The sequence below is a fragment of the Aethalodelphis obliquidens genome, unplaced genomic scaffold (assembly GCF_003676395.1).
Source record: "Aethalodelphis obliquidens isolate GAN/ISIS:26980383/991018 unplaced genomic scaffold, ASM367639v1 scaffold89, whole genome shotgun sequence".
NCBI classification, from domain to species: domain Eukaryota; kingdom Metazoa; phylum Chordata; class Mammalia; order Artiodactyla; family Delphinidae; genus Aethalodelphis; species Aethalodelphis obliquidens.
In genome coordinates this window covers 2,404,346-2,424,673 of record NW_020838033.1, presented here as the reverse complement: position 1 = coordinate 2,424,673, position 20,328 = coordinate 2,404,346, and the positions used below count along the sequence as shown (strand labels likewise).

At 36.9% G+C, this 20,328-nt stretch overlaps 1 protein-coding gene across 1 annotated transcript in view; it reads right to left on the bottom strand.

The window, feature by feature from the left end:
* SKAP1 (src kinase associated phosphoprotein 1) overlaps nt 1-20,328 on the bottom strand; it is a 276,617-nt gene that overhangs the window by 229,538 nt on the left and 26,751 nt on the right. The window contains exon 2 of the mRNA XM_027094408.1: nt 12,107-12,212. Coding sequence (XP_026950209.1) covers nt 12,107-12,212 — 106 coding nt within the window. The remainder of the gene's footprint in view (nt 1-12,106; nt 12,213-20,328) is intronic.

Genomic DNA, 20,328 nt, shown 5'->3' with positions numbered 1-20,328 from the left:
TACTCTAACACCTTAGAGCACAGTAATGTCTTAAGGTGGCTACTGCATTTCAATGTTTTTTTTTTTTTTTTTTTGGTCTCCCAAGCATAAGACTGTCCTGTGAGAGGCTATCAGAAGTTTTCTCCCTATATTTCTTTGGCCAAAACTATATCTTATGTAAACCCTAGACCAACCACTGGCAAAGCAGGATGACTTTCAGATCATGAGTCATCCCTGGGTTGGTGGGGTTCTGTTGTCCAGGAAGAATGGAGGGTGGCTGCTGGGTAAGCATCCAGCAGGGTCTGCCCCAGCTTTGTGAAGTTTAGGATATCAATAAGACACCCAAAAGGAGCTGTCCAATATGCTGTATGGTACCTTGGAGAGAGAAGTGCAGTTGAGCTGTAGAATTAGGAGTCATCCACGTACAGGGGAAGTTGTAGAGTTACGGACATGCATGCAACTGCCTACAATGAATGTGGTGAGAAAAGAGGGAAGCCTGAGGGACAGCAGTGAAGAGGGCAGCATAGAAAAACAAGCTCAAGCCAGAGCCTAAAATCAGAGTATAAATGCAAGGAAGAAGGAAAACCAAGAGAGACTATTATCATGGGGACAAATGGAGGGAGAGATATTTTGTTTGTTTTTGTTGTTTTTATTTGCTTGTTTGTTTTTACTTTTTGAGGAAAAGGAAGCTATCAATAGTGTCACATGCTGCAGAGAGACCAAATAAGACGAAGATTGAACAGCGTCACTTGGATGTAGCAATTAGCAAGTTACTGGTACTTTGTCAAGAATAACATGATAGGAGCAGAGACTAGATTATAGGGGACTGAAGAGTGGCCAGAGAAGAAGAAACCAGAAATGGCTTGTCTAGGCTTCCATTTCAAAAAGTGTGTCTGTAAAAAAAGAGATACAGGACAGTAGCTAGAGAGGGAATCACTGTATGGGATGTAAGGTTTTTCTTAATATTAGGAGAGATTTGAGCATATTTATATGATGAATGGAGAGATGTAATCAGGAGACCAAAGCTAAATTTGAGAAAGAGAAGGTCTCTGGGGGGGCAGTGGTAATAGTGGAGTGAAGATGACAACTGTGAGTCATAGCCTCAGTCCTCAAATAGTGTGAGGGAAGACTCTGAACTCAAAAGATGACAGAGAGTTGTAAAGCCATGTAGACAAATCTCAAAAGGGAAGAGGTGTGGGATAAGATTGTACAGTAAAAGTCTAGAAGTGACAGCAAGGAGCTTGAAGGATGCCAACAGCACTTCTGGAAAATGAGCAAGTTCTATTTAAAATGACTGCAAGCAAAAGAGTGTCCTGAAGAAGAACCATGTTTTACTTGGGCAGGGATGGAGAAAAGAGGTTGAGGATATCATGGAATTTGATTGTAGTAGAACATGGATTCTAGGAAACACAGGGGAAAGGATTAGAAGAGAAGTCCTCAGGAAAGATGAGATGGTGGAGACAAGGAAGTGCAAAGCTTTATAGGAAGGATGATGACCAAAGGCAGAGGACTTTCGATGGATCATGGCTGGAATGACTGGCACCCAGGCTCCAACAGAACTCCAATACATGATCAGCAGCCTTGTAACCTTATACCACAGACTGTTAGAGAAATGTTATCACATGAGACGTCTGAAGAGATGGACACCGTCTTTACAAATGGCTCTGTATCCCCTAATGCTCAATAAAAAGAAAGCATCCTATTTCTGGAAAAGAATATGTGGGGTTAGCTACTGAACAGCAACTTTCATAATACAGAGGGTCTCTTGTTCTAGTGTTTAGCCTAGGACTGGAGAACGTATTTATAACAGTTTTCCCCCATTCGTTCAACTCATGTTATTGAGCTCATATCATATACCAGTACCATTACAGACTTTTTTTTTTAAATGAACATCCATGCCTTTAAGGAGTTATAATCTCCAGAAATATGTATTCTGAATTTTAAGAAATTGAATTTAAAATGAACTTAAAAGTGGTAAGTGGTAGAGCAGTGCTTCTCAAATGTTTATGTGCATACAAATGATCTTGGGATCTTAGTAAAATGCAGATTCTGATCCAGTGGGTCTGATTCAGTGGAGCCTGAGATTCTACATTTCTAACAGCTTTCCAGGTGATGTTGATGTTGCTGGTCCACGGGCCACTCCTGGAGTATCAAGAAGCTAAGACTCTAGCAAAAAAGATTTCTTGCTTTACCTTTTCCATTTACACTGACCTATAAAGTCCTAAGAATTTTTCCTCTTTTTTTTCCCTTGCTAACTCTCTTATCCATCCTTTTTTTTTTTTCTCCTAATAAAAAAGGGGGTTAGGGTAGAAAACCTTACAAAAAGCTTTTTCTTTCTAAGCAACTATTAGCTACACACACCGTTTTCATGAACGTGCCAAACATCTATCTCCTGATCAAATACTTTTGCGGAACCTCTACTATTTCAAACAGGGCACCTAGATATTCAGTAAAAGAATAAAGAGACTGGGAGCGGCAATTAATTCTAGTTATGCCATATGGCAGTATAGAACACTGGCTGGAACCTGAAAACTCAATTTCACAAGTCTTACTTATTCTGAATTTTAATCATTATAGGATCAGCAAACATATGCCTACCAAGCTGCTCCCTTTACACAAAATTTTAAAGAATAATCATGTTGCACACTCGAAAATGATTGGTTTTTCCCAAATGGACTTAAAATTTCTCTCCTACCAGATTCTCAAAATAAAGTAGCTGCTGACAGCTCCAGTTTAATCTGCCTGTTAAATAAAATCTTCAAACAGTACTTTTAACAAATAGCATTGCTTGCTTTCTTACCATTTTCATCGTCAGCTCACAATTTTGCACAAGTATAATTTTCTCCGGTTCCAGATTCCTCAGCCCTGGGGCTGGTTCAGGTGGTGGCCCTCCTGTCCCTGTGAACTCCCTCCATCGTGTCTGTCACTGCTGAGACACCCATCCCCACCACATTCTCTCCATTTCACCTCTCTCCAGAATGGAGACATTATCATTTTCAACACATACTCCATCCCCCGTCGTCTTAGAGCTAAGATACCTTCATCTCTTGTACATCTAATAATTTCAAGATAAGGACAGAAAAAGCAGTTCTTGTTCTGTGAACTTTTGTCTCTGGTGCTTGAGAGACTGTCCTAATATCCCCTGAACATGTTTTAGTGATAACATTTACTGCACCAGGGCCAAAATGATTTTCTGCCACTTTCAATTCTAGTTCAATAAAAGAATAAGAGCTTTGTTTCTAACCTCTGTCATTTTTAATACCATAAAATGATTTTAAAAATGTAAAATTGAGTTCCATTTCCTACTGGACTACCAATCTCATATTAGCTTTCCTTTTATCAAATTTATGAGAAAAGTCAGAAATTGCCTTTCCTTAAAAAAGATCAAAATTTCAGGATCTCCTGGGCAGAATGTTTGAATTGAATTTCAGCTCTCAATAATTGCTGGCCTGGAAGTTTTAAAGAAGTATAAAAGTTAGATACTTAAAGTTAGTAATGTCAGAAATAACAAACTGGAGGATTATCCCTTAGTCTACTATCATCCAGAAATAATAAAGTTATTCTCAGAAAATTATCATCCTAAAAAATCACAAACATGTTTATTACATTTCCAAATTGAGGAAGTCTATGGTTTTCTGAAACAATGGTGAATGAAGTCCATGGTTTCTGAACTGCAAAGTGAAACAAATAATGTTTTTTGAAACATCATATTATAAAATGTTTCAAATATGCATAAAAGGTGAAAGAACACCCATATATGTGTATATCCACAACCTAGATTCATATTTTGTTATATTTGTTTTGTCACTTATCCATCCGTCCATCTTTTTTGTTGTTGTTTATATCTATATCTATATTTATATTTCTAAACATCTTTATTGGAGTATAATTGCTTTACATTGTTGTGTTAGTTGTTGCTGCATAACAAAGTGAATCAACTATACATATACATATATCCCCATATCCCCTCCCTCTTGCGTCTCCCTCCCACCCTCCCTATCCCACCCCTCTAGGTGGTCACAAAGCACTGGGCTGATCTCCCTGTGCTATGCAGCTGCTTCCCACTAGCTACCTATTTTACATTTGGTAATGTATATATGTCAATGCCACTCTCTCACTTCGTCCCAGCTTACCCTTCCCCCTCCCCGTGTCCTCAAGTCCATTCTCTACATCTGTGTCTTTATTCCTGTCCTGCCTCTAGGTTCTTCAGAACCTTTTTTTTTTTTTTTTTAGATTCCATATATATGTGATAGCATACAGTATTTGTTTTTTCCTTTCTGACTTACTTCACTCTGTATGACAGAATCTAGGTCCATCCACCTCACTACAAATAACTCAATTTCGTTTCTTTTTATGGCTGAGTAATATTCCACTGTATATAAGTGCCACATCTTCTTTATCCATTCATCTATTGCCATCCATCTTGTTTTTGATGCATTCCAAAATAAACTGCAGACATTGCTACACTCTAGAATGTGTATATAATTAACTAAATTTCAATATTTATTTACAGTTCCTTTAAACCAATAAGCTTTTGAAAGATGCCAATTCCTTTCTTTTTTTTCGTAATGGCTTGGCTAAGTAAACTATGCAACCAATTAGAAATTCTACATTCTAAATCCCAATCTTTTATTAATTCTCCTACTTTGAGTAATTTCTCGTATCTCAGTTCTCTCATCAACAAAAGAACAAAGGCACTTGGTCGACATGGTATAAAATCTTGATTACCAAATTGTAAAATGGACGTTGTGGTTATGGCAGAATTCACAAATGAGAGACACTAACTAATATAACTTAGAGAAATAGCTTATTGGAGATTATCCAACTTTATGTGGGCATAAAGTTTTCTGTAAATTATAATGAGAACTCAACAAGGCTCACAAACTCAGGAGAGATCTTGAGTTTGAGCATTTAATGATAATGCATCTTATATAAGCCACATTGTATCCATGATAAAACCATTTGAGGCTGGATTATTGAAGACTGAGTCACTCCAAGTGCGAATTTCATAACAAAACACTAGCATCAAATTGGAATTTTCTTGGCTTTGCAAAGCCGTAGTATTACTGGCTTGTAAACTCCCTATTAATTAACTACAGTAAGAGCTGCCACAGAGATAGCTGCCCCTTCCTTTATGAGCTGCTTATCCCCCTACACTGATTCTTTTTCTTTTGGAAGATTGGCCCTGGAAGGGGCATCCTTTGAAGCCTGAAGAATCAAAGCTGCTGCAAAGCACTGCTGAGAGTTTCGAAAGAAATATGAAGAAACTACATTGGACCTGGGGCGACAGGCTGAGATCTTCCCAAACAGGTCAGCAGTTGGTCTGTAAAATATTCCCATTGCCAAGGAGGCAGTGACATCTTGTGTAAATCAAAAATGAAAACCCTAAGATATCTCATTTCCATTTTAAATGCATGGGGGTTGAATATGGATATCTAGCACTCAAGAAGTTCCTGTGGGATTGATTTTTTTCCCATCTTCTCTGAGCCCTTTGCTGAGCGTAATAAGAAGGACCGCATTTCATTATCAACCCTGCTAGCGCTGTACTTCAGGGAGACTAGATGAGGCTACACAGTGGGAGAGAAGATCTGGCTTCCAGAGAAGAAATGATTCACATGGTGTGGTTATAAAAACCCACTTTAGGCCCAACTCATTTGCAACAGAATCATGAAATAAAATTAAATCCCAAGGAAATGAAATTTCCTGCATCACTTTGCAAATTAAAAAAAAAAAAGAAAAATCATAGTGATACCATAAAAGGAATCAAATAGAGGTTTCAAGGTTTGGTTGGTAATGTTTGCATTTTTGTAATATTTGGAAAAAAAATAATTCCAAACAATATTTTGGGGGAGGCAACTTGAAAAGAAAACACAAGATCATGGTTAGGAGAATCTTCAATTGAATCATCAATGTTATAGAAAAAATAGAACAAAGAGTTTGGCTCCTGACAGTTGACCCAGTGCTCTTGCATTTCTCTTCCCTTTGCTCCAGTTTCAGTGTAACACAGGAAGTGGATACAGAGTGGATCTATAACAGCAATAAGAGAAAACGAGCAAATAAGAGAAAACCACAACCAGGAAGGCCTCACGCCACAAGTTTCTGGAGATCCACAAATAAGATGAATACAGAGAGGCATTGTTTTCCAGTGGCTTTCTATAAGCAGAGAAAATAATACAGCACTGGGACAAAAGACTAGCTCCAGATCAAATGAGACTTAAAATCAAGGCCAAAGTAAACAGTGGTAAAATGAAGACAATAATTTCATATAAATGATCTTTTCACACAATGTATGAATTAAGAGCCCCCATTTACAGACAGATAGAAAATCTTCTAGTATTAAAAAATTGACACGGAGGATTTTCTGAGACCTTCCAAGACAAATCCATTTTGAGTAGATAATAGGAATGTGCCCAAGTGTTAATGATGGCTATAATTCTATCAGGAGTAAAGCGAATTTCAGCAACCTAACTATATGGCTAAAGAGTGGTGCTCAGCTTATTATTCTAATGGGTCAGTCCAACCTGAAGGGCATAAGCTCAGTTATCTGCCTGCCTCCCAGGTCTCATTTCAAAATTCCTTTCACTCTAGATAGAACATTTTATTCTGTTTAATAAGTACAGTACTGGGATTTTTTTTTTTTTTTTTTTTTTTTTTTTTTTGCGGTACGCGGGCCTCTCACTGCCGTGGCCTCTCCCGCTGCAGAGCACAGGCTCCGGACGCGCAGGCCCAGCGGCCATGGCTCACGGGCCCAGCCGCTCCGTGGCACGTGGGATCTTCCCAGACAGGGGCACGAACCCGCGTCCCCTGCATCAGCAGGCGGACTCTCAACCACTGCGCCACCAGGGAAGCCCAGTACTGGGAATTTTTAATAAAAAGGTTTGAAAGAAACAAGCTTTTTTTTTAAAAAAAAAAAAACCCACTTACTAAAAAATTATATATCACAGTTACTTATATATAAAATATTTATTTTATGGGATGACCAAAGGGAGAGGCTTCTGCCCACTAACACCACCATAATAGCCCAGTGTAGAAGAAAACAAAAATGGATCGATTTAATCTTAAAGCTGGTACCAAATCCAAGATACCTGCATAAGTGAAAGAATAAACAAAATAATCATCATCATAAAATTAAAAGGAGAGTTACACATTTCCAGGATGCTTTGAAAGTACAGGAGACTTGCTATGAAACAACATATAATGCAATGATCTTCCTTTCCAGGCTAAGCCAAGGGACCAACAGCAGGTATTATTATATCAGTCTCTCCTGTAGAGCATTTCAGACTAAAAGAGCAACAAATATAATCCCTCACTACCCCCAGTAAGTATGTCTCCAAATATCTTTAACACGATTGTGAAATCTCAACATGCACTCACTAATTAACAGAAAGTGAGTACAGGAATTTGGCATATAATTGATCAGTTTAAAGCCCTGAAGTTATTTCGGGTTTTTGTTTTTCTTTCTTAGTTAAGGATGAGAGGCAGAGATAGGACTGAAAAAGGAAGCAATGAATTTTTAACTTTCAAGATGTGGTCAAATTATTGCTATGACTTCTGAGCCTTTTCAAAGCTCTTTAAACTCAGATGGATTGCACAAGTACCTACTACTCTTTTTTGTGTGTGTGTTGGCACTGAAACTCCAGTGTAGCAAAATGAACAACAGAAAGAGATGTTATAAGCAAATATTTAAACTTGTAACACAGATGTACCAACAACACATTCCACATTTCTTCTCTTGATAAGCACGCTTCATCTGACTGTTTTTGTTTGGGGCTTTTTAGCTCAGTAACGAGCACTTGGGAAAAGTAACACTCTCTGTGTAATTAATGGTAATGATATTTAGTCTACCCCTTCGAAAATCTTGCTCCCAAGAGTTATATTGGACTAACTCCTTGTCTTTCTTCCTACAATACAAAGACACAAGAACAATATATTCTTAAACTAAATCCTGTTTTAAAGCTAAATCCATGTTAAGCTGACAAGAAAAACGTGAAATTCCCAAAGAGAACTGGAATTATTTTTATGATATTTTTACCAATGTATCATGTTTCATGCAGAGCTATATGCTAACCACCCACAATGAGACATGTTCGAGATATTCTTTCAGTCTGTACTTTAAAAGTCCTGGTTTTGTGGGTTTTGTGCTCTAATCCTGTTACATAGTTATTTCTTTATTTCTTTCCATTTCAATATGCTACTAATCTACCTGTCTCTTTTGGGAACTCCTTTAAATTTCACAAAAGGAAATAATACTCCCAGTTTGTTTCCATTGGCTCTGGCCTTCACTTCCAACAGCGAGCACAAATGACTAGCTGTTCCAAAACGAGCCATCAAGAGAGAATTTATTCCTACCTCTGTAATAAAAATATTCTATTTTCTTCATCCCTCCCCTGACTCTCAATGTATTCTTGCTGTCAGGTGGCCTCCCCTGAATCAAACTTAAGAAATGCTCAACTGTTTCTGCAAATGCATAAGAATGCCATCAAACGTCTGAGTGTAGATCAAGTCTGCTTCATTCCAGGTGTCTCACAGCTGGTGCTGGTACTGCAGTGACCACCATAATAAAACAGCAGGAGCCTCTGCCTGGCTTTCATCCTAATCATTCTCTAAAGAGCTCAGTGAAAACTTGGACTCAGAAAGTGAAAGCCGTTAGTTTTAGGGAGAAGGTTTAAATGAGGAGGCAGTGTGAAGAAGAGCAATGAACATCGCAGCTCAGGACATCAAATACCACAACAGGACTTCATTTCCTTGGACTTACAGAAATCGTTATCCTTTTTTTATTTTGTCTTACATGAAAAACATTATCCTTCATTGGTAACACTTTTAAGCCCCCCCCCCAAAAAAAAACCTATAACGATAGAACTACAGATATGATTTTAAGTCTGGGAGGACAGAGAATAGTGAAGCTACCTGTACTGAAAAACAGATGAGCACTTGGACATCCATGACTCGACACAACTGTCATTTCCTGGGGTCGGTCACTCTAGGCAACAGAAGGGTGGCAAATGGCACATAACAACTGTGATGGAGTCAGATGCTTTGATTTACAGTGAGTCCACAGCCATGCAAACAGCACTGAATTCTGAGCCACCATAAAAATTAGGGCCAAGCCCCTAGAATTAACCAAAAATCAGAGCCAGTGCTATTTTCACTTCTCTCAACCCTTTTCATTCTCAAGCAGCACAGTATTGAGGAAAGAATTAAAGGAATTAAAGCGAGGACACAACAAAGATAGAGTGGAAAGTTGGGGGAGGAATATATGTATGTATGGTATTTACATTTATCTAGTGTCTTTCCGAGATTATCCTGCTAGATTTCTTACCCACCTTCCAAATAAGCCGTAATGTGCCAAATCAATAGTTTTATACAGGTTCCTACCCTCCCCCACAAATTTACCAAACCCCTAAAATTTTATTGCTTTAATATGACTAAAGATAAAACTTTTTAAGTGACTTTAATTCTTTTGATGTTACTTGGCAACTTGCCATATACATTTAACTCTCAAGTTTGATGACTTCCAAATTTCTTTTCACACCCAGCCTCTGGGAGAGATACAACTTCCACACAAAAAAGTAAATGTGGCTGGCATTGTACCAGCTTTCAGTGCTTTCAAACCAGCTGGTTTCAATACAGGCATAACATCAACCAGCCATACATGGGGCTATAGATGCAACGTGGCTGAAAAAGAGGATTCAGTAAGACAAGGGTTACATTAACGGGATGATGATTGAACGGGCAAATGTAAGACAATTTTCAAACAGCTTGCCAAAGGAAAGTCTCATTTTTCCATTTTCTTGTACAGTATCTAATTTCTGGCTCCTCATTTCCTCCTGATCTGATAATTATGAAATTCTAAATAAAGTGTCATCTTTCTTGCAACAAATCAATGAACAGAAAGCTCCCATCAACAATGCAGATGTTTCCTAAAACTCCTGCTGATTATTTCCTGAATGTCTATCCCACAAACCACACAGCAAGTCCTCTGAGAACAAGGAACCCTCTCTACCTCATAACAAATACAGCTTCTATGTGTGCGAGCATGGGTATGTGTGTATGAGTGTGTGTATGCACTTAAAAAGAGGACTAAGAAGTAATATGTAAGGGATAACAGTGAGTCACCACAAAATCACCTTTTATTATCAATTTCAGATTGAAATTTAGTCCCTTCCAAGTTCTGTGGTACAAATATGGGAAAGGAGAATTCCTACTCATTGTATATTTGTCTCTACAGATGCAGTAAAATTGTTTTTACATTCCTTATCACAGATTTATACCATTAACACCGTTAAAAGGTATCACCATTTATACCATTAATACAACATACACAATTATATTATGGCCAACCCTCTCCCTATAATACAGTTTAAAATAATTCTACCTTTGTTCTTCGTGCCATCCTTATAATAATCCTAAAATACAAAGGTCAACTTTGTATTAAAAAAATAAAAAATTCTATAAGTTACTAACTGAGCCTTCAGGTACACAACTAAGCCTAAACTTATCTACTAATAAAGTAACATTATGGGGAAGTTTGTTTTAAACACTCTTCCAGCCTACCATAAATTATAGATATTCTCATTTTGCAAAAAGCTCCCATCTTTTGCATTCTGTTTGTTTCAATTATTCAGGGCAACCCAGGCTGATAATTACACAGTCCCCAGTTGCTGAGTAAAAGTGACGTTTAATTAGCCAGCAGGAAAGATGGATTAAGATCCAGCAGGGCATCTTGTGAGGTTCTTGCACATTCCTGGAAGGAATATATTCTGGCTGTGCCCTTTGAAAGGATAAAACTCCTTGCTTGCTTCTAAGGAGTTTCAATGAGGCTTCTAAAGTAGATGCTAAGATTGGTCAGCCACACAAATTAAATTCCAGGTATAAGGACTTTCCTGGTGGTCCAGTGGTTAAGACTCCGTGCTCCCCGGCTTCCCTGGTGGCGCAGGGGATAAAGAATCTGCCTGCCCATGCAGGGGCCACAGGTTCGATCCCTGGTCTGGGAAGATCCCACATGCCGTGGAGCAACTAAGCCTGTGTGCCACAACTACTGAGCCTGCACTCTAGAGCCCGCGAGCCACAACTACTGAAGCCCACGTGCCACAACTACTGAAGCCCATGTGCCTGGAGCCCCTGCTCCACAACAGGAGAGGCCACCTCAATGGGAAGCCCGCGCACCACAACGAAGAGTAGCCACTGCTCGTTGCAGCTAGAGAAAGCCCGCGTATGGCAACTAAGACCCAACACAGTCAAAACAACAACAACAACAACAACAAAAAAAAACAACTCTGTGCTCCCAACGTGGGGAACTAAAATCCCACATGGTGCAGCCAAAAAAACAAACAAAAAAACAAATCCCAGGCATATCCTTGCAGTTGCTCTCCCTTTACTAAAAGTACTCAGTTCAAACATTCTGAATCACATTGCCTCCAAGTTGGAAAACACGTAAAGTAACACTCTCTTATCCCCAACTCTCGTTCAGTTACCACATTTCAAGCAAGAGGTGGTCGGGAAATATATTGTAAAGGAAAATTTTTATTTCTTCCACCATCAAGCAAGTGTATGCATCTGTCAGGTGCTCACATTCTAAAAGGTACAAATTAGGTCAGGGCTTTTAATTTAAAAAAACCAAAAACTTAATGAGCATGATATTCCAATCAGTCTGAGACTAAGACATTCTACTATGCTCAGAGAATCAACTGGATAAGTCCAGTTTAAGTTTTCTATTAGGAAAGGACATGTGGATATAAAATCAAGACCAAAAATCCTAACGAAAATTACCTCATGCTGCTTAACATCTTCCCTTTCAGTAATTTGGACAAGCATAAATATTTTTAGCTTTTCACACATTTTGCAAAAGTGTTCAATAAAGACTAACATAACAATCCAAAGCAGAAAGCAGAATAATTTTTTTAACATACATAATTATCAAAATATTTCCATTTTGGTAAACTACCCTAAATATGCCTGCCTACCTCCAGTGCAATTCAGTATACATTTATTAAGCCTCTACCAAGTATAAAGAACTATGATAGGTGTGTCTTACTTTGCTAATTTATATACAATTAAGGTAGATTTTACTGATTATAAATTGTTTTAAAGCTTATGAAGAAGAATAATGGAACCGGTTTATACAAACCTAGCTTTGATTTGCTGCAAGCCCCGTAGAATATGGTCTCTGTTGTCCCTTGCACCAGCACTAAGGTTCTCATTCCGCAAAACTTCTCCCAGGAACTCCTCAGTATCTAAAAGAAAAGGAAAGTTGATCAATGGAAAAGAAAAAGTACTAAGGGAGAAGGAGGAAAATCTGAAGGACTAAGAAACAGGTATTATTTTCTCTTTAAAAACTTTGAAGTTGTAGAACGAGGGGAATGTAATTAATGCCACAGAACTGTACACTTAATAGTGGTTAAAATGGTAAATTTTATGCTACATATATTTCACCAGAATAAAAAATAAATAAAACTTTATATATGCCTGTAAATGACATTTTCTGATAATCCAAGACCTTGCTATGAATTTAGAAAGCTAATGCATATATTAACCATAAGAAATAACTATTTTCTAAACCATCTTAAAGAAACATTCAAATATTAATTATCACCGATGGCAGAGGGTGGACTGTCAGTTTCATAAACATGTAAACATTACAAACAAGTCACAAGCCAATAGAAGCTAGAGAGAAATACCAGTAAATAGAACTGAAATTTAAAATAGAGCTGAACTGCAAAATCAAGAACAAAAAGGGCAGGCATTCAAAGAAGAAAAATTAATTAGCAGATGCATCATTAATGAAAACGACAATGCAACCAATTGAAGGAACCCACATGGAAAAGAAAAAATGTGTCCAAGAGAAGGAAACTGCAATTATGTGAGCATAATTATATATTATTTCTATACATGATAGAAATATATAATATGGAACAAATGATGTTATGTTAAAAGAAATTGGGGGGGGGCATTTACAAATTTTCAAAGACAAAATAAACTGATAATGATTATAATTGCCAGAAATGCTAGCTATACACTTTATTATGCATAAAATAATTATAATCCCTAAAAAGCATATAAATAACATGGTTAAAAATTTCTACTTCCAAAAATATGAAACTGTATTATATATACTATCAAGATAATGTTATGAATTTATACAGTTGGGTTACATAAGCATACTTAAAATTTTGTTTTACATTCACACCACTCAACAACACCAAACAAAAAAATCCTAGATAGCCATTACCAGAACTTCTGATGGGGTATAAGATGTACTTTTGATGAAGTTCTGGAAGTAAAAATTTCACTGAGGACCACCATCAACTTCCAAGACCTGCATCACATTTATTGCATATGTCATTTAATAGGTTCCTCCAAGTTCCTCTAAAGGCTAAAGAATGAAAAAATGAGTTTAATTAAAAGGTAAAAAATAAATGCTATCAATTAATGTAATATACCATGTTAATAGGATAAAGGACAAAGACCATGTGATCATCTCAATAGATGCAGAAAAAGCATTCGACAAAATTCAACAGCACTTCATGATAAAAAAGCACTCAACAAACTAGGAATAGAAGGAAATTTCCTCAGTCTCATAAAGACCATCTACAAAAAACCCACTAACATCACAATGGTGTGTAAAAATTAATAAATAGAACCCTCATTTTAAGTAAGTCAGGATACCAGAAGAGGGAGCGCTCACGCCCTACCCATAGATGTCAATTGCAGACCCAATAGGAAGAGATGTACCTTTGTAACTCCAACAGGAAGAATGTTGATACTTTACTACCCAGAAGGAGGAAGGAAAAATTTCTCCTTGCCCTGCAGGAGCCCAGCCAATGAGAGACTGTTACACAACTCAGCCAATGAAAAGCCATTACACTTTGAACTCCCAGTTTTCTCCAACGGATTCTTGGTTTATAATAGCCCCTCCCAACTCCTTCTTCTCCTCTATAAAAGAAAGTTCCTCTCTTCTGTTCTCTGGATTTGCCTGTGGATCACCATAGATTGCACGTCCTGAATTGCAAGTCTTTGCTGTTCCCAAATAAACCCATTTTGCTGGTAAAATAACTGGTTGTTTGATTGTTTTAGGTCAACAAGTGAAAGACTGAATGCTTCCTCCCTGCTTCTAAGATCAGCAGCAAGACAAGCTGCCTCCTCTCACCACTTATACTTAACATTGTACTGGTGCTGGCCAGGGCAATTATGCAAGAAATGAAATTAAAAGAGTCTAAATTAGAAAGGAAGAGGTAAAACTATCTCTACTTGCATATGACATAATCTTGTATAAAGAAAACCCTAAGGAATCCATTGAAAAACTATTAGGTCTAATAAATGAGTTCAGTAAGTTTGCAGGATACAAGATTAATACACAAAAATCAGTTGTAATGGGACTTCCCTGGTGGTCCAGTGGTTAAGAATCCACCTTCCAATGCAGGGGATGCGGGTTCGATCCCTAGTTGGGGAACTAAGATCCACATGCCACAGGGCAACTAAGCCTGCGAGCCACACCTAGAGAGGCTGCGCACTCTGGAGCCCGCACGCCACAACTAGAGAAGCCCACGTGCTGCAATGAAGACCCAGTGCAGCCAATAAATAAATATTTTTAAAAATCAGTTGTATTTCTATATAGTAGCAATGAAAAAATGAAAATTAAATTAGGAAACTTCCATTTAAGATAATGTAAAACAGAATTAAATACTTAGCAATAAATTTAGCAAGAGAAGTATAAAACTTAAACTCTGAAAACTATAAAATATTATTGAAAGAAATTAAAGGCCTAAATAAATGGGAAGAATCTCATGTTCATATATGAGACTTACTGCTATTAATATGGGAATATTTCCATATTAATCTAAAGATTCAATGCAATCTCTATAAAAATCTCAGCTGGCTTTTTTTCAGAAATTGACAAGCTAATCCTATGATTCATTTAGAAATCCAAGAGACCCAGAATATCCAAAACAATTTTGAAAAAAAAGAACAAATTTGGAGGATTCACATTTTCTGATTTCAAAACTTACTACAAAGCAACAGTAATCAAGACAATACAATACTGGCATAAAAACAAACACAGGTCAAAGGAAAAGAACTGGGAATTTAGAAGTAACCTCTCACATTTATAGTCAATAAATTTTTGATAAGGATGCGAAGACAATTCAATGGAAAAGAATAGTTTTTCAACAAATGGTGCTGGAACAACTGAATATCCACATGCAAAAAAATGAAGTTGGACACCTACCTCACAAAATATACAAAAATTAACTCAAAATGCATCACATTTTGAGTTAATAAAAAGTAAAAGCTAAAACTATTAGAAGAAAATAGGCATAAATCCTTGTGACCTTGGATTAGATAATAGTTTCTTAGATATGATGCCAAAAGAACAAGCAACAAAAGAAAAAATTGGACATCAAAAATGAAAAACTATTGGGGACTTCTCTGGTGGTCCTGTGGTTAAGACTTCACCTTCCAATGCAGGTGGTACAGATTCGATCCCTACTCGGGGAGCTAAAATCCCATATGCCTCACAGCCAAAACACCAAAACATAAAACAGAAGCATTATTGTAACAAATTCAATAAAGACTTTAAAAAAATGAAAAACTATTGTAGTTCAAAGGGTGCCATCAAGAAAGTGAGAAAAATTTTGCAAATCATATATCTGATAGGAGACATATGCAGAAGTATAAAAAGCTCTTACAACTCAATAATAAAAAGACAAATAACCCAATCTTAAAACAAGCAGAGGATCTAAATAGATATTTATCCAAAGAAGATATACAAATGACCAATAAACAAATGAAAAGATGCTCAACATCAGTTGATACCAGGAAAATGAACCACAATGAGGTACCACTTTACATCCACTAGGATGGCTACAGTTAAGAAGATGGACAATAACAAGGGCTGTCGAAGATGGAGAGAAATTACGACCCTCATACATTGCCAGTGGGAATATAAAATGGTGCCGCCATTTTGTAAATGTCTGGCAGTTCCTCAAAAGGCTGAACGGAGAGTTACCATATGACCCAGCAATTCCACTACTAGATATTACCCAAGAGAAATGAAAACAGGTGTTCAAACAAAAACTTGTACACAAATGTTCATAGCAGCATTATTTTTTTAAACATCTTTATTGGAGTATAATTGCTTTACAATGTTGTGCTAGTTTCTGATGTATAACGAAGTGAATCAGCTATTTGTATACATATATCCCCATATCTCCTCCCTCTTGCATTTCCCTCCCACCCTCCCTATCCCACCCCTCTAGGTGGTCACAAAGCACCGAGCTGATCTCCCTGTGCTATGCGGCTGCTTCTCACTAGCTATCTATTTTACACTTGGTAGTGTATATATGTCCATGCCACTCTCTCACTTCGGCCCAGCTTACCCTTCCCCCTCCCCATGTCCTCAAGTCCATTCTCTACATCGACGTCTTTATTCCTGTCCTGCCCCTAGGTTCATCAGAACCTTTTTTTTTTTTTAGATTCCATATATATGTGTTAACATACGGTATTTGTTTTTCTCTTTCTGACTTACTTCACTCTGTATGACAGATTCTAGGTCCATCCACCTCACTACAAATAACTCAATTTTGTTTCATTTTATGGCTGAGTAATATTCCATTGTATATATGTGCCACATCTTCTTTATCCATTCATCTGTTGATGGACACTTAGGTTGCTTTCATGTCCTGGCTATTGTAAATAGTACTGCGATGAACACTGTGGTACATGTCTCTTTGAATTATGGTTTTCTCAGGGTATATGCCCAGGAGTGGGACTGCTGGGTCATACGGTAGTTCTATTTTTAGTTTTTTAAGAAACCTCCATAGTGTTCTCCATAGTGGCTGTATAAATTTCCATTCACACCAACAGTGCAAGAGGGTTTCCTTTTCTCCATATCCTCTCCAGCATTTCTTGTTTGTAGATTTTTTGATGATGGCCATTCTGACTGGCGTGGGGTGATACCTCATTGTAGTTTTGATTTGCATTTCTCTAATGATTAGTGATGTTGAGCATCCTTTCATGTGTTTGTTGGCAATCTGTATATCTTCTTTGGAGAAATGTCTATTTAGGTCTTCTGAGCAGCATTATTCTTAATAGCCAATATGTGGACAAAACCCAAATGTCCATCGACTGATGAATAGATAAATAAAATGTGGCATATCTATACAATGGAATATTATTCAGCAATAAAAAATGAAATGCTACAATACAAATAAATCTCTGAAATCATTATTTCACCAAACAAAAGAAACCAGTCACAAGGGCTACATATTGTATAATTCCATTTACATGAAATATACAAGATAGGCAAAAATCTACAGAAACAGAAAGTAGGTTAGTGGATGCCTAGGGCTGTGGGAGAGATGGAGGCAGATTAGAGAATGAAAGCTAAGGGGGTTCAAGTTTTCTTTGGGGATGATGAAAATGTTCTAAAATTTATCTTGGTGATGATTGCACAACTCTGTGAATACTATACTAAAAGCCATTGGATTGTACACTTTAAACGGGATGGGTAGGGTGTATGGCATAAGAACTATATCTCAATGAAGCTGTTAAAAAATATAAACGGGGCTTCCCTGGTGGCGCAGTGGTTGAGAGTCCGCCTGCCGATGCAGGGCACGCGGGTTCGTGCCCCAGTCCGGGAAGATCCCACATGCCGCGGAGCAGCTGGGCCCGTGAGCCATGGCCGCTGAGCCTGCGCGTCCGGAGCCTGTGCTCCGCAACGGCAGAGGCCACAACAGTGAGAGGCCCGCATACCACACACACACACAAAAAAATGAATGCATAAATGAACAAATTACAATATCTACACATATCCTTCTGAAATTTCAAAACTGAAGGAAAATGAAAACATTCCTCAAGCACCGACATGGAAAAAAATAAGTAGTCTACAAAATAAGAGTCAAAATGGCCTCTCCACAAAATAAGCACTAGAAGATGAAAGTTTTACAGTGTTTTAAAGGAAAAATACTGTGCTCAAGAATTCTAAGCATAGTCAAGATGTTGGTTATATAAAATGAAGGAGACCAACAAAACATTTTCAAACAGTTGTGGCTCTGAATTTCTACCACCTACATTCTTCCCTGAAGAAAATCTTTTCAAGGACACACTGATCAACAGAAAGAGGTGGTGATGAAATTCAAAACAGCCAAATAAGTTAAATCTAGATACTTGTGGTTAAGTATAGTTTAAAACTTATTTTAAAAAGTAATTCTTAATTAAGACGTTTGTAAAAAAAATGTAATAAGCATTGAATGCATTTAGAAAAGGAATAGAGAAGAAGAAAAACGTGCTAAATTACTTATTTACATAGGGCTAATGGGTACTATTCCATCCTGGACAATGATAATTAAAGCAAATGGGTTCAACTATGATTTTTCAAACACTAATGTAATAAAAGTAGAACAAAAGATTTTAAAAATATTCAATATAATAAAATATAGAAAAAAGAGGAAAATGTAGCAAAACAGATAAAACTCATAAGATTATATATCACTGATGACAATAATTGTGAAATTATAATTACCACGTACTGAGAAAACAATCTGTGTAAAATATTATAAAATGTGACCAGCATTGTACAGAGTGACAGATTTACAGACTTCAATATTTCCAATATTAAATAAAAAAGAATGAAAAGAAATACAATAAGCACCAAATTCAAAAAAATCAGAAAAGAGCAATAAACCAGCCTATGGAAAGGAGGAGAAAAGAAACAATAAAGATAAAAGCAGAATTAATAAGTCAGAACAGTGGTTGTCTAATAGTGCTCTCTGGAATCATAAGCGTCTGATAAGAAAGAGAAGTTGGGGTTGGGGTGGGGTCAAGTGAGTGAAGCTCTGGGAAACTCCCTTCGTTCCACTCACGATCCCCTTTGCTTTAATCACAAGTCCTTGGCTTTTATCTATTTATACACTGGGATTTCACATAAGATTTCAATTCTGAAAAGGTTCCATTGCACAACTTAGTGGTTACAAAACCAATGAACTTAAAAATAGTGAGAAAAATATGTATATAAATGCTAAATAAGTATAAGAGCTGGGACTTTTCAGAAGTGAGGGGAAATCCAATAAATTGATATATCATCAGCAAATGTAATCAAGGAAAAGGGAGAGAACGCACAAATACACAGAAATGAGGCAGAATAAAAAGAGGCAATAACAAACACCAAAATTTTTTAAAGATAATGAAATATTTGATAAAGTTGGTGAGATTTCAAGTTATTTTAATTTTCTTTTTTGTGCTTTTATGCATATTTAAATTTTATGATAGTGGGCATCATTTTTATCCCTTTAAAAGATTATTTCAAAAACAAAGTGCTATGTAAACAAAATAAAGTTCCATGCAAATAAATATGAAAATCTCCGTGAAAGTTTCTGAGAAAAATATAAATTTCTAAAACTGAATTGAGAAATGGAAAACCTGAATCCTGAACAGGCTAATAACCAGGGGAAAAGAAGAAAAGGTTGCTAAATGTTTTTTTGAGTTCATATTAATATAGTTTTTTAGATCTTTTTCAAACCTTTAAGTAATGAATAATTCTTGTTCTATATAAATTATTCCAGAGCATAATTCTCAAATTATGAGAAACTTCTCAAATCATTTCACATAACCTAGCATAACCACAGTTCGAAAAGAGCACAAAAAGGAATCGGTTTAAAGTTAATATAGAGGGAAGGGTGGGGGGCGGGGATAGTTAGGGAGTTTGGGATTGGCATGTACATACTGCTGTTTAAAATGGATGGCCAACGGGGGACCTACTGTGTAGCACAGGGAACTCTGCTTGGTATTATGAGATGACCTAGATGGGAAGAGAATTTGAAGGGGAATGGATGCATGTGTGTGTATGGCTGAGTCACTTTGCTGTGTGCCTGAAACTAACACAGCACTGGGGTGGTTTTTTTTTTTTTTTTAACATCTTTATAGGAGTATAGTTGCTGTACAATGTTGTGTTAGTTGTTGCTGTATAACAAAGTGAATCAGCTTTATGTATACATATATCCCCATATCCCCCTCCCTCTTGCATCTCCCTCCCACCCTCCCTATCCCACCCCTCTAGGTGGTCACAAAGCACCAAGCTGATCTCCCTGTGCTATGCAGGACAGGAATAACACAGCACTGTTAATCAGCTATACTCCAATATAAAATAAAAAGTTTTTTAAAATTTTAAAAATAAAATTAAAAAATAAAGTTAATATAGATACAAAAATCCTAAATAAAATACTAGTAGATCACACCTAGCAGTATATTAAAAGAATAATATAGTTTATCCTGGGAATATAAAGATGTTTCAATATTATTGATGTATTAGATATTTATTTAATAGGTTAAAAGAGAAGTCTATACAAACCTCTTGGC